The sequence below is a fragment of the Oncorhynchus nerka genome, linkage group LG3 (assembly GCF_034236695.1).
Source record: "Oncorhynchus nerka isolate Pitt River linkage group LG3, Oner_Uvic_2.0, whole genome shotgun sequence".
Taxonomy (NCBI): Eukaryota; Metazoa; Chordata; class Actinopteri; order Salmoniformes; family Salmonidae; genus Oncorhynchus; species Oncorhynchus nerka.
This window is the reverse complement of record NC_088398.1, coordinates 48,262,984-48,276,775: the sequence shown is the minus strand read 5'-3', so window position 1 is coordinate 48,276,775 and position 13,792 is coordinate 48,262,984. Positions and strand designations below refer to the sequence as shown.

General features: G+C 39.4%; 1 protein-coding gene across 1 annotated transcript in view; it reads left to right on the top strand.

Annotated features, from left to right (window-relative positions):
• Positions 1–13,792, top strand: part of LOC115109819 (contactin-associated protein-like 5) — a 110,710-nt gene that overhangs the window by 67,349 nt on the left and 29,569 nt on the right. Inside the window, exons 8-9 of the mRNA XM_029635082.2 lie at positions 461–728; positions 7,893–8,036. Coding sequence (XP_029490942.1) covers positions 461–728; positions 7,893–8,036 — 412 coding nt within the window. The remainder of the gene's footprint in view (positions 1–460; positions 729–7,892; positions 8,037–13,792) is intronic.

Here is a 13,792-nt window from a genome sequence, read left to right as displayed (position 1 = left end):
GTGAGTTAGTGTCAGCCTATTGAAATAGGAGGATACTGAAATCAAGTTTGGTTGATTTGATGGAAGAGTCCCTGTGGAGGGTTTAGTGAACGTGCTCCATGTCACTGCCACTCCATGTCACCAGGATCGATGATGTGTTCATCCCCACACTGCTCTGACCTTTTCCTGTGTACAGAAACTCATGTCTTCTGTACTGGCTCTTCCTGTCCCTAGGAGTCATAGTGGGGTTGGCAGTGGCATGTAACCCAGCTCCCTACAGAGTTGATTTTATCTCATTCCACTGTTCTCTCTATTGTTCTTTCTCTCTCTCTTTTTTTGTTGGTCTCGTATACCCGCCATTTTCTTTCTCTCTTTCTAGAAGGGGGCCAGTAAGGATTTTTAATTAACCCCTAAATGTTGAAAGTTGATCTTGATCGGAGCAAGGTGACTGTAAGACTATGTGTTCCATGTGTGTCACCAGGGCAACGTGACCTTCTCGTGCTCGCAGCCCCAGCTGGTGTCCACCACATTCCTGAGCTCCAGCAGCAGCTTCCTGTCGCTCCCGGCCACGCCGTCTGCTTCAGGAGGCTTCACGGTGCGTTTCCAGTTCAGAACATGGAACCCAGATGGGCTACTGCTCTCCACCCAGCTGTCCCTGGAGCCCCAGAGACTGGAGCTGCAGATAAGCAACAGCCGGCTGCGCTTGACCCATCACACGTCAGCCCAGCAGAAAGAAGAGGTCTCCACCGGTGAGGGCCAAGCCAACAGCCTCTAGCATAGCTGACCCACACTATGGGCTGGAATCAGTGGTTCTGCCTATGGGGACTCAGATTATAAAAGGCTATTGTATTCTAGTGAAGAAGGCAGACAATGAGAAACCCATTTTATTACTGCAGAGTATGTTTGTGGTTTTACACAGAGATAGTCTGATAGTGATAGTAAAGATTATGAGTAAAGTTTATAAGAAGAGAGAATCAATTCAGTTGGACCTGTGCTTATCTCTTATGAGTTCACAAACAAGACCTGTGTTCAAATACATGTGTTTTTGAGTATTACATATTTTAATGATTTTTTCTGTGTATTTACTTATTTTCAAATATACAGCCCAAAACAAGTACCAAATAGTCGACCAAATTGTATTTGAATGTATTTTTTTTTTAAATACTTATTTAAAATACAATTCTCAAATACCTGAGTTAATGTAACATAATGTATTTAAGTCTGTGTATTTGAGTATTTCCAAATTCATTGCAATATTCAACTTCTTGTATTCATGATATCATAGAAAAATTTCATCCTGTCACGTTTTTTGCAAAAGGTCAAATACATTGCCATCAATGGTAAAATGTGAGTGTTACAGGGTAGTGATGTGTAGGTTGACTCATAACCCGATGTCCCCACAGTTACAGTGTCTTCGGGAAGTATTCAGGCCCCTTAACTTTTTCCAAATTTTGTTACGTTACAGCCTTATTCTAAAATGTATTAAATAAAATAAATCCCTCATCAATCTACACACTATACCCCATGAAGACAAAGCGCAAAACAGGTTTTTACAAATGTTTGCAAATGGATTAAAAATTAAAAACAGAAATACCTTATTTACATAAGTATTCAGACCCTTTGCTATGAGACTCAAAATTGAGCTCAGGTGCATCCTGTTTCCATTGGTCATCCGTGAGATATTTCTACAAATTGATTATAATCCACCTGTGGTAAATTCAATTGATTGGACATGATTTGGAAAGGCACACACCTGTCTATATAAAGGTCCCACAGTTGACAGTGCATGTCAGAGCAAAAACCAAGCCATATGGTTGAAGAAATTGTCTGTTGAGCTCAGAGACAGGATTGTGTTGAGGCACAGATCTTGGGAAGGGTACCAAAACATCTCTGCGGCATTGAAGGTCCCCAAGAACACGGTGGCCTCCATCATTCTTAAATGGAAGAAGTTTGGAACCACCAAGACTTTTCCTAGAGCTGGCCGCCCGGCCAAACTGAGCAATCGGGGGAGAAGGGCCTTGGTCAGGGAGGTGACCAAGAACCTGATGGTCACTCTGGCAGATCTCTAGAGATAGGAGAACCTTCCAGAAGGACAACCATATCTGCAGCATTCCACCAATCAGACCTGTCTGGTAGTAGACAGATGAAAACCACAACTCAGTAAAAGGCACATGACAGCCCGCTTGGAGTTTGCCAAAAGGCACTTAAAGGAATCTCAGACCATGAGAAACACGATAATCTCATCTGATGTAACCAAGATTGGCCTGAATGCCAAGCGTCATGTCTGGAGGAAACCTGGCACCATCCCTACGGTGAAGCATGGTGGTTGCAGCATCATGGTGTGGGGATGTTTTATCAGCGACAGGGACTGGGAGACTAGTCAAGATCGAGGGAATGATGAATGGAGCAAATTACAGAGAGATCCTTGATGACAACCTGCTCCAGAGCGCTCAGGACCCCAGACTGGGGCGGAGGTTCACCTTCCAACAGAACAATGACCCTAAGCACACAGCAAAGACAACACAGGAGTGGCTTTGGGACAAGTCTCTGAATGTCTTTGAGTGGCCAGATCCTGGACTTGAACCCGTTTGTGTAGCAACGCTCCCGAACCAACATGACAGAGCTTGAGAGGATCTGCAGAGAAGAATGGGAAAAACGCCCCAAATACAGGTGTGCCAAGCTTGTAGTGTCATACCCAATAAGCCTCAAGGCTGTACTCGCTGCCAAAGGTGCTTCAACAAAATACTTAGTAAAGGGTCTGAATAGTTATGAAATTAAATTTTTTATTTAAAAAAAAAAAGAAATCGCAAAAATGTCTAAACATGTTTTTGCTTCATCATTATGGGAAATTGTGTGTAGGTTGATGGGGAAATAAAAACGATTGAATCAGTTTTAGAGTAATGCTGTAACCTAACAAAATGTGGAAAAAGTCAAGAGCTCTGAATACTTCCCGAAGGCACTGTATTTCCGAAGGGTGAGCGAGGTTAGGGTAATTAAATATTGTATGGCTAATGGTTAAAGGATGGGTGTATCTGTAGGCTACATTGAGGATTTTCTATAATTATTTTGTTGTCTATCTGGCATTATTGCGTAAGCCTAAGCTTTAGGGCCTAACCATATGCGTGCCAAATAGCCTACACGCCAATCGCCAAATACTTTTGAGAACTGGTAAAAAAAGTTAGTCCATCCACTCAGGCAAAAAGGACAGTTTAATTCAAGAAAAAAGCTGTGAAATGGAGAGTTTGGGAAGTGGTAAAAGAATATGGTTGCAGTTATGTGTGATGATTGTGTAGCATGCTATACACATTTGACATTCACAAGACAGGGACTTAGAATACGCCTCTGGCACGTCAATGGAACTGTAGCCAACTGCACTGTTCAGATGGGTTAAATGGAAACTGAAAACTGGAGACTGACTGTAGGTCTATATCCTCTCCCATAACTCCTGCAGAATTAATATTTTTTCTTGCAGTAAAATTATATATCAAATGTACAGTTGAAGTTGGAAGTTTACATACACTTAGGTTGGAGTCATTAAAACTCGTTTTTCAACCACCCCACAAGTGTCTTGTTAACAAACTGTAGTTTTTGCAAGTTGGTTAGGACAGCTACAGCCTTATTTCTATTACAGCATATTGGATGACTGTCGTTCATATTCCACCCAGCTCAGTGTAACATTGGCTACTACATGATACTTACATTTTCGCTAAATCCACCATGAAGTTGCTACAACCTAGCCTAATTTAGAGAGACAAATGAGAGTAATCAAGGTGATAGACAGTGGCACATTCAATACCGCCTTGCACAGTCTTGCCTGCATCTAGCTGATCTAGGGTGTAATCATTCGTCCAACAGTTTGAAATTATAGTTTCTATTGTACAAATTCAGATATGTTTATCCATGTTTCGTTCCTTTTGCTTCCACTTAAAACTTCTTAAGACTAGGGGGCGGTATTTTCAAGTCCGGATGAAAAGCGTGCCCAAAGTAACCTGCCTGCTACTCAGGCCCAGAAGCTAGGATATGCATGTTATTAGTCGATTTGGATAGAAAATACTCTGAAGTTTCTAAAACTGTTTGAATTATGTCTGTGAGTATAACAGAGCTTATTTGGCAGGTGAAACCCTGAGGACAAACTGTCCAGGAAAAAATAAATTTGAGGTCACTCTCTTTTCAATGGGATTTCTATGAGGATCTGGATTTCTAAGACACGTGCTTGCAGTTCCTATCGTTTCCACTAGATGTCAACAGTCTTTAGAAATTGGTTGATGTTTTTCCTTTGAGAAATGAACAAGTAGGGCAGTTCAGAATGAGGGTAAAGTGAAGTGTACTGTTTGTTAGAGGCACGTGACCTGAAAGCAGGCTCCACTTTGTTTTCATCCGGTATTGAACACAGTTTATCCCGTCTTAAATTTTATTGACTATTTACGTTAAAAAATACCTAAAGTTGTATCAGGAAAGTTGTTTGAAATGTTTGGAACAAGTTTACAGGTAACTTACTAGATATTTTGTAGTCATGTTGCACGAGTTGGAACCTGGGTTTTTCTTGATCAAACGTGCCAAATTAATAGACATTTTGGATATATAACGACGGAATTTATCGATCAAAAGGACCATTTGTGATGTTTATGGGATATTTTGGAGTGCCAACAAAAGAAGTTCTTCAAAGGTAAGACATGAATTACATCGTTATTTCTGAGTTTTGTGTCGCACCCGGCTGGTTGAAATATGAATGTCATGTGTTTGTTTGGTGGGGTGCTATCCTCAGATAATCTCATGGTTTGCTTTCGCCGTAAAGCCTTTTTGAAATCTGACACGTTGGCTGGATTAACAAATGTAGCTTTAATTTGGTGTATTGCTTGTGTGATTTCATGAAAGTTGAATATTTATGGTAAATTAATTTGAATTTGGCGCTCTGCCATTTCACCGGATGTTGTCAAATCGATCCCGTTAACGGGATTTGATCCCTAAGAAGTTTTAAGAAAAATGTTTCAACAGAATCTGCTAGGGCTGACCCCATTTTGTCGATTGTTCGATTGTTTGGTCGATAGGCTGTTGGTCGACCAAGATTATTTTAGTGAAGTAGTAAAAATATATATATAAAAACATATACATATGGCACCTGTTGGATTCAGGCCTGTCTGAGAGGACTAATCCATTGTGAAGGCCGCGGGGATGGCACACCAGTATTACCAGTGGTACATTTAACATTAATTATCATAATCTACAATGTTTGTTTGGTTACGGTAATTTCTGTTAATGCATTCAATGTATTATTATTACAGTCTTACCATTGTGTTTGTAGGAGTGGACACATTATTTGCGTAGCGCGCAACCTAGGCTACACTTGTGAGAAAAAAGTTTGGGTTTATTTCATTCCATTTACAAGTATTAATTGTCTTTTGTTTGGAGCATTCCTGTCAGTCTTGAGTAAGAACACACACCTGTTTACGCATAGAAGTAGGCCTAGGCTACCTGGCCTGCGCGCAAATGTAGGCTTATTAATGTGCCCATTTGGGGATCTGATACTATTTCTGATTGTCTTAACTCACCATTTTTCTTCACCTCAAACAGCAAGTAAACAAGTCTGTTTTTACATCCAATGAGAATAGTTCCTCAACCTAGCTAATTTGAAAAATCTTTCCAGCTCTCTCCCTTTCAATAACTATTCAGCATGAATGGAGAAAAAAATGTAATGCTCTGATCCGGTGAAACGTCATAAAAAAGGCCTACCTAATTACCTCTTATCCCTTGGGCAAATAGCCTACAGCTGTGTCTGTCTGTCCGGGAGCTCACTGCCACCTGAAACTCTTGAGGGCCCAGAATATTTTATACAATGTTGAAAGTTTGCTAGCAGGAGCTTTTGGCTGGACCAAGTTAATAGCTGATACAATGTTTCAAGTTCCTTGCAGACAGGCCATGCATATCCAATGTGATTTATAGGATATTAATTTTTATCAGCATATTTTCTACCTGCAGGCTGCAATGTTTTTATTTGATGGCTTTATGTAGGGCAATTTTTGACATAATGGCAATGGCAATAGAAGTTACTTTTATATTTGTATCGTTTTCATTTAGCTATCATTTTGAATAACCACATGACACATGAAATGAATCTGTTCCATGAAAATCATAACTGGCACGAAGATCAATAGAAATGGTATGATAACTTGCCACTCCAAATGTAAAAGGTTGCTTATTACCGGCAACTTCCGGAGCATAAGGCCAGCAGCAGCATGCAGCAGAAGCAGGAGGGTCAGGAACAGGTTTTTGTCTTCTGGTGGAATTGATCTCTCTGAATTGATCTCTGGTTCCCTCTAGTAATGTGTCTTAATTTTCAAATTGCAGTGCTTAAAGCATCAGACATGCTCAAGTAACATACATATAGCTAATTCTATTCAAACATAGGGTGTGTCTATATATTGAAAAATACACAATATTTTTTTACCAATAGCTTTTGACCAAAAACAGACGACTCCCGGGTGACCAAGATTTGCTTTAGTAAGGGACAGCCCTAGAATCGGCGGGAATGAATACACCGCTGATCACACGCAAACACAGTTCATAGCAGCCACATACAACAGCATGATCACTTTCTCAATGTACTCTAATTCCTTATTGCATCTACACGCTCTCCTCCTCTCACCTTTTCTCTTCACTTGTGGACTTCAGTGCAGTGAAAGAAGGAGGGAGATAGAGGGTGAAGGAGAGAAGGTGGAAAGAGAGAGATAGAGAGAGGGGAGAAAGAGATATGAGAGAGAGAGAGAGAGTCTATGCTTCCATGTTGTGAATCTTCCCCCATTGAGTGGAATGTATTCACTTAGGAATCAACCCTGTGTCACTAATTGTTCCACATTGACTGCAATGTTTTGACATACACATCAACCCTGTGACACTCATATTTTCCCATTGAATTCAATGTATGTCATAAACATCCAACCTGTGACACTTTTTCCATTGACTGCAATGTATTGAGAAAAATGTCTGCTTTTCAAATCAAGGTTATCTGAATACTTGTTTTGAAATGTATTGAAAAGTAATTGAAATGCCTGAAATAGTATTTGAACCCAGGTCTGTCACACAAAAAGATAAGCATTTGGTTTTGTCCATTTTTTAACAATGGGGAAATGAAATATGCATTGAGTTGGGATTCCATATTGTTGGATTTAGTTATTTTTACATGCTTATTAGCAAGACATAGCACACAGACAGAGTTATGTTTGACCCGTCTCTGTCTCTGTGTGCTCATTTGAGACTGATCTCACTCACTGCAACATAATCAAGATGTTATCAGTAACAATCCGAGGTCGTCCTCCATCTGTTGCATGTTGGAGGCTTCTCAGAGTCAATGTTTGAACCAGGTGTGCTTTTTTGTTTGTTTCAAACAATTTACTGCCTGAAATCTAGCACATTTAATTACATTCCATTGTAATTATCCTAGCCTGCAACCCTGCAAGCAGATGGCAAGCACAGAGGGGATTGTAGACAGAGCAGACACACACAGAGCTTGGATGCCCTTCACTGTAAAGGCCTGAGCTTAATTAAATCAAAAACCAAAGATTATACCACTGAGGTTTACCATTGGTTCCTTCTCAGAATGGAACTACAAACACAACAGATGGGGATTGTTGGTGATCCTTTGTTTATTTGGTAATGTAAGGGAAACTATATGAAATGTGTGTGTAGTGTGGAGGGAGATCCATAAAGTCAACATCTGCGAGAGCAACAGAGTGAATGCAGAGGTTTGTTGCAGACAAACAGATTGTATATATAAATATAAAACTGTACATTTTTTTTGTAAATTGTTTTTATAACAGTGTAGTTGCTATGGTAAAAATAACAGTGATGTGCAGAGATTGATAGTGTATTTTAAAGTCTCCAAACCACCCAGAACCTACACCCTGCTGTCTCCACAGGTCACAGGGTGAATGATGGACTGTGGCACACTGTGAGTCTCGGCTCCCGAAGTCTCCAGGTCACCATGACTCTGGACAACGAGCCGTCCTCAACAATCGAACTGGCGGACCACATGGACGCAGGAGACAACCTCTACTTTGGAGGTAAGAGGACAGATAATATGACCAATACTTCGTTAGGTATGAATATATGTTCTGTTATTTACAGTAGAAACGCAAGGACTTGATGAAACTGGGGACTGTAATACCTAAATAGCCTCACTCTTTGGCATCGTCACTCAAGTGCCATAGTGGCTCTTAATTTACATTGGCTTGTAAACAGAGATTAACTTAATACATCCCTGTACAAACTTTAGCTTCCCAAAACTTGCCATGTACTGTAAATCTCAAATCTTCTGATAGCTGGCATTTTACTAAGCTGCTTTTAAAAGGCTTCAACTTGTATAATGGCATGTCTTGGCAGGTTTAACTCTGCTCTCTTTTTTTGGGGGCGACTTCTCTCTCTGCCATAACAGAGGTTTAACAACTTTACATGATTGTCACTAAATCACAAATGTTGTATTTTCTGCTTGCATGTCTCCAGTCAGTAAGTCAGTCAGCACTCTTAGCAACTTAACATGCAGTGCCTTCGGAAAGTATTCAGACCCCTTGACCTTTTCCATATTTTGTTACGTTACAGCCTTATTCCCATCAATCTACACACAATACCCAATAATGACAAAGCAAAAACACATTTTTAGAATATTTTGCTTTATTCACCAACAAAAAAACTGAAATGTGACATTTGCATAAGTATTCAGACCCTTTACTCAGTACTTTGTTAAAGCACCTTTGGCAGCGATTACAGCACGGAGTCTTCTTGGGTATGACGCTACAATCTTGGCACACCTGTATTTGGGGAGTTTCTCCCATTCTTCTCTGCAGATCCTCTCAAGCTCTGTGAGGTTGAATGGGGAGCGCTGCAGCACAGCTATTTTCAGGTATTTCCATAGAGATTCGATCGGGTTCAAGTCCAGGTTCTGGCTGGGCAACTCAAGGTCATTCAGAGACTTGTCCCAAAGCCACTTCTGTGTTATCTCTGCTGTGTGCTTAGGGTCATTGTCCGATTGGAAGGTGAACAAGTTTTCATCAAGGGTCTCTCTGTAATCTGCTCGGATTATCTTTGCCTCGATCCAGACTAATCTCCCAGTCCCTGTCACTGAAAAACTTCCCCACAGCAAGATGCTGCCATCACCATGCTTCTCCGTAGGGATGGTGCCAGGTTTCCTCCAGACATGAAGCTTGGCATTCAGGCCAAATAGTTTAATCTTGGTTTCATCAGACCAGAGAATTCCCAAGTGGGCTGCCATGTGCCTTTTACTGAGTAGTGACTTCCTGTAGAAGGCTTTAGAAACTTTCTGATGGCTTTAGAAACTTCTGATAGGCTAATTGACATAATTTGAATCAATTGGAGGTGTACCTGTGGCTGTAATTCAAGGCCTACCTTCAAACTCAGTGCCTCTTTGCTTGACATCATGGGAAAATCAAAAGAAATCAGACAAGACTTCAGATATTTGTAGACCTCCACAAGTCTGGTTCGTCCTTGGGAGCAATTTCCAAACGCCTGACTGTACCACGTTCATCTGTACAAACAATAGTACGCAAGTATAAACACCTTGGACCACGCAGCCGTGATACTGCTCAGGAAGGAGACGCATACTGTCTCCTAGAGTTGAACGTACTTTGGTGCAAAAAGTGCAAATCAATCCCAGACCAACAGCAAAAGACCTTGTGAAGATGCCTGAGGAAACAGGTACACAAGTATCTATATCCACAGTAAAACAAGTCCTATACCGATATAACCTGAAAGGCCGCTCAGCAAGGAAGAAGCCACTGCTCCAAAACTGCCATAAAAAGCCAGACTACGGTTTGCAACTGCACATGGGGACAAAGACTGTAATTTTTGGCGAAATGTCCTTTGGACTGATGAAACAAAAATGTAACTATTATGTTATGTTTGGAGGAAAAAGGGGGAGGCTTGCAAACCGAAGGACACCATCCCAACCGTGAAGCACGGAGGGACTGGTGCACTTCAGAAAATAGATTGCTTCATGAGGATGGTAAATGATGTGGATATATTGAAGCAACATCTGAAGACATCAGTCAGAAAGTTAAAGCTTGGTCGCAAATAGGTCTTCCAAATGGACAATGACCCCAAGCATACTTCCAAAGTTGTGGCAAAAAGTCAAGGTATTGGAGTGGCCATTACAAAGCCCTGACCTCAATCCCATAGACAATTTGTGGGCAGAACTGAAAAAGCGTGTGCGAGCAAGGAGGCCTACAAACCTGACTCAGTTACACCAGCTCAGTCAGGAGGAATGGGCCAAAATACACCCAACTTATTGTGGGAAGCTTGGGGAAGCCTACCCGAAACGTTTGACCCACGTTAAACAATTTAAAGGCAATTAGTTGGTTGTAATTTTGGGTAGAGCAGAAGTTTCTGTGTTAGCTGCATGTGTCACATAACTCTATCAGTCCTATTTATGATATCATTTACAAAGTTTTACCTTTTTTTTTTTTTTTATAGAATTTTTTTTAAATCAATTGGTATATTTGAGTTTAACTACAATATTTATTGTATTATTTCATGTTCAAATAATCGAAAGTGAGCAGTTGTAATCTGAATAAAGGTACACAGGCCATTCTTGAACATGGGGTGAGACATTCTTACTAATTTGATAGAAAATCAGTACGGATTTAATTATAACTTTTGTATGACTGACACCTTTAGTGAGAGGTCTAATGCTTTAATATTTAATCATTTCTGCCCTCCGAATTCATATTCATTATATAAATAGGCCCATGTGCGCCTTCATCTGATGAGCCGCAACATGTCGGCTAAAGCGATTTAATTCATGAATATATTTTAAAGTTTTTCATATTGTGATAATGAAGAGCAAAATAATCCTAACATTTCCAAATAAAAATCGGATTGATTTATCAAGACCAGTCCCCATGCTATGTAATTCAGTGATATTTATTCCCATAGTAAATCGATATGCATCCGTTAATATATATATATATATATATATATATATATATATATATATATATATATATATATATATGTAAAGTCCCTAAACTCGGCAAGAGTATATTGTCCTGCTGATAGTTGAAATTAACGTCTGCATTTTGAAAGAGTTTTTTTAATCATAATTTTTATTAACGAAAGCATAAAGATGTCGATGAAGTAATACTGTACAGTATATGCTTTATCCGACATTTTGCGGTTGAATGAGGTTTGGAGTTAGAAATGTAAAACTTTAGAATACTTAATACATTTCAAGTTGGGGGGATTTTTTTCACACCTAGCCAAGCCATCCTTTTGTAAAGGTTGAAGAGTCTGTCGTCCTGCTAATAGCCCATCATGGAAACGTTATTGGACCCATAGGTTTTAGGCCTGCAAGTAGGTTATAATAATCCATGTCTTCTGGGAATGTTTAAATGTCCAAAAGTTATAGGTGGAGTTAGAATTTTGTCTGTCAGAAGTATTAAAAACAACCAATTAAATGTGCTTTATTATACAAATGTTTAAAGTGCAACACGCATCTGATTATTCAATATGAATAGGAATTATTTTGTTTACATTATTTATTGTAACCACAATGTCACAAATTATTGAACACACACAACATGAGCAGATTAACTTGGTCAAAACCGTCAAAACATTTATTTATTAAAGACTAACAGACGGAAAACACCTCCATTCATTTACGAACAGGTAGTCAATTTACAGTTTAGACTACTGATAGATCAGCTATATTTTCAAGATGATTTTGTTTTCAAATACCTGAAAGTGAGCGGTTGTAATCTAAATAAAGGTAAAAAGGCCATTCTTGAACATGGGGTGAGACAATATGATCTTAAATGGAATATTTTTTGCTCATATAATTTTAACAGGTCGCTAGGTGTAGTCAAAACCATAAGCAAATATGTGAACTGTGATATGACTAAAGAGTTAACCTCTCTGGTGTCCCACCTCGCCAACAGCCAGTGAAATTGCAGGGCGACAAATTCAAAAAAGCAGAAATATCATAATTAAAATTCCTCAACCATACAAGTATTTTACACCATTTTATAGATACACTTCTCGTTAATCCAACCTCAGTGTCCGATTTCAAAAAGGCTTTTCGGCGAAAGCAGAACATATTATGTTAGGTCAGCAACTAGTCACAGAAAGCATTCAGCCATTTTCCAACCAAAGAGAGGTGTCACAAAAAGCAGAAATATAGATCAAATTAATCACTAACCTTTGACGATCTTCATCAGATGACACTCCCAGGACTCAATGTTACACAATACATGAATGTTTTGTTCGATCAAGTTCATATTTATATCCAAAAACCTCAGTTTACATTGGCACCATGTTCAGAAATGCCTACAAAACATCCAGAGAAATTGTAGAGAGCCACATCAAATAACAGAAATACTCATCACAAACTTTGATGAAAGATACATGTTTTACATAGAATTAAATATAAACTTGTTCTTAATGCAACCACTGTATCAGATTTCAAAAATGCTTTACGGCAAAAGCACAATATTCAATAATCTGAGAACAGCCTTCAGCCACAAAAGCAAGCCATACAGTTACCCGCCAAATTGAGGAGTCAACAAAAGTCATAAATAGCCATATAAATCTTCACTTACCTTTGCTGATCTTCGTCGGAATGCACTCCCGGGACTCCCACTTCTACAAGAAATGTTTGTTTACATCCATATTTATGTCCAAATACCTCTGTTTTGTTTGCGCGTTTAGTTCACTATTCCACAGGCACAATGCGCGAGCGCAAAATCCAGACAAAAAGTCAAAAGAGTTCCATTACAGTTTGTAGAAACATGTCAAACGATGTTTACAATCAATTCTTAGGGTCTTTTTATAATAAATCTTCAATAATATTCCAACCGGACAATAGCATATTCATTACAGAGGAAAAAGAAGTGACCGCGCAGTAAACAACTGATTGGCCTCAGCCTAGTCCACTTGTTGAAACAGCTCTTATTCGACACCCTTCCACAATAGAAGCCTCAAACAACTTTCTAAAGACTGTTGACATCTGCTGGAAGCCTTGGGAAGTGCAACCTGGCCCCATAGACACAGCATATTGGATAGGCAATCACTTAAATAAAACTACAAACCTCAGATTTGTCTCAGGTTTTCGCCTGCCATATGAGTTCTGTTATACTCACAGGCATCATTCAAACAGTTTTAGAAACTTCAGAGTGTTTTCTATCCAATATTACTAATAATATGCATATATTAGCATCTGGGACAGAGTAGCAGGCAGTTTACTGTCACCCCTGTCACCAAGAAGTTAATCAGGGTGATTTTTTCACAAATAGACAGGTATTTTCATCAATGGCACGTTGTTTGAAGAGTCCACAAACAGGAGGTAGAGTTCCAGAGCTCACAGGTGTGGCTGGCATGGATTGTGACTCCATCTCGTTCCTCGTTCTCTTCAACTCGTTTTTCTCCTCCTGACTCTCCACCAATGCCGCCTGACTCTCTGCCAATGACGTGACTCTCCGCCAATACCTCCTGGCTCTGGACCAATCACAATCAGATAAATTTTACAATCATAATCCTAACATTTCCAAATAAAAATCTGATTGATTTATCAAGACCAGCTCTGTCATTCAGTAATAATAATAATAATAATAATCATTGGATAACAGATCATCTCTCAGAACTCATTAAGAGGCAGCTTCTATCTTCAATATAATCATTAATTCAGAAGGTCAAACCCAGAGGTGGCCTGCAGTAGGTTATAATTAATGGAAAATTGCGTGTCAATTTATAAACCATGTGCCATGGAATTGGTACATCTAAAATCTCTTCCCAACTATTTTGCAAAATGGTA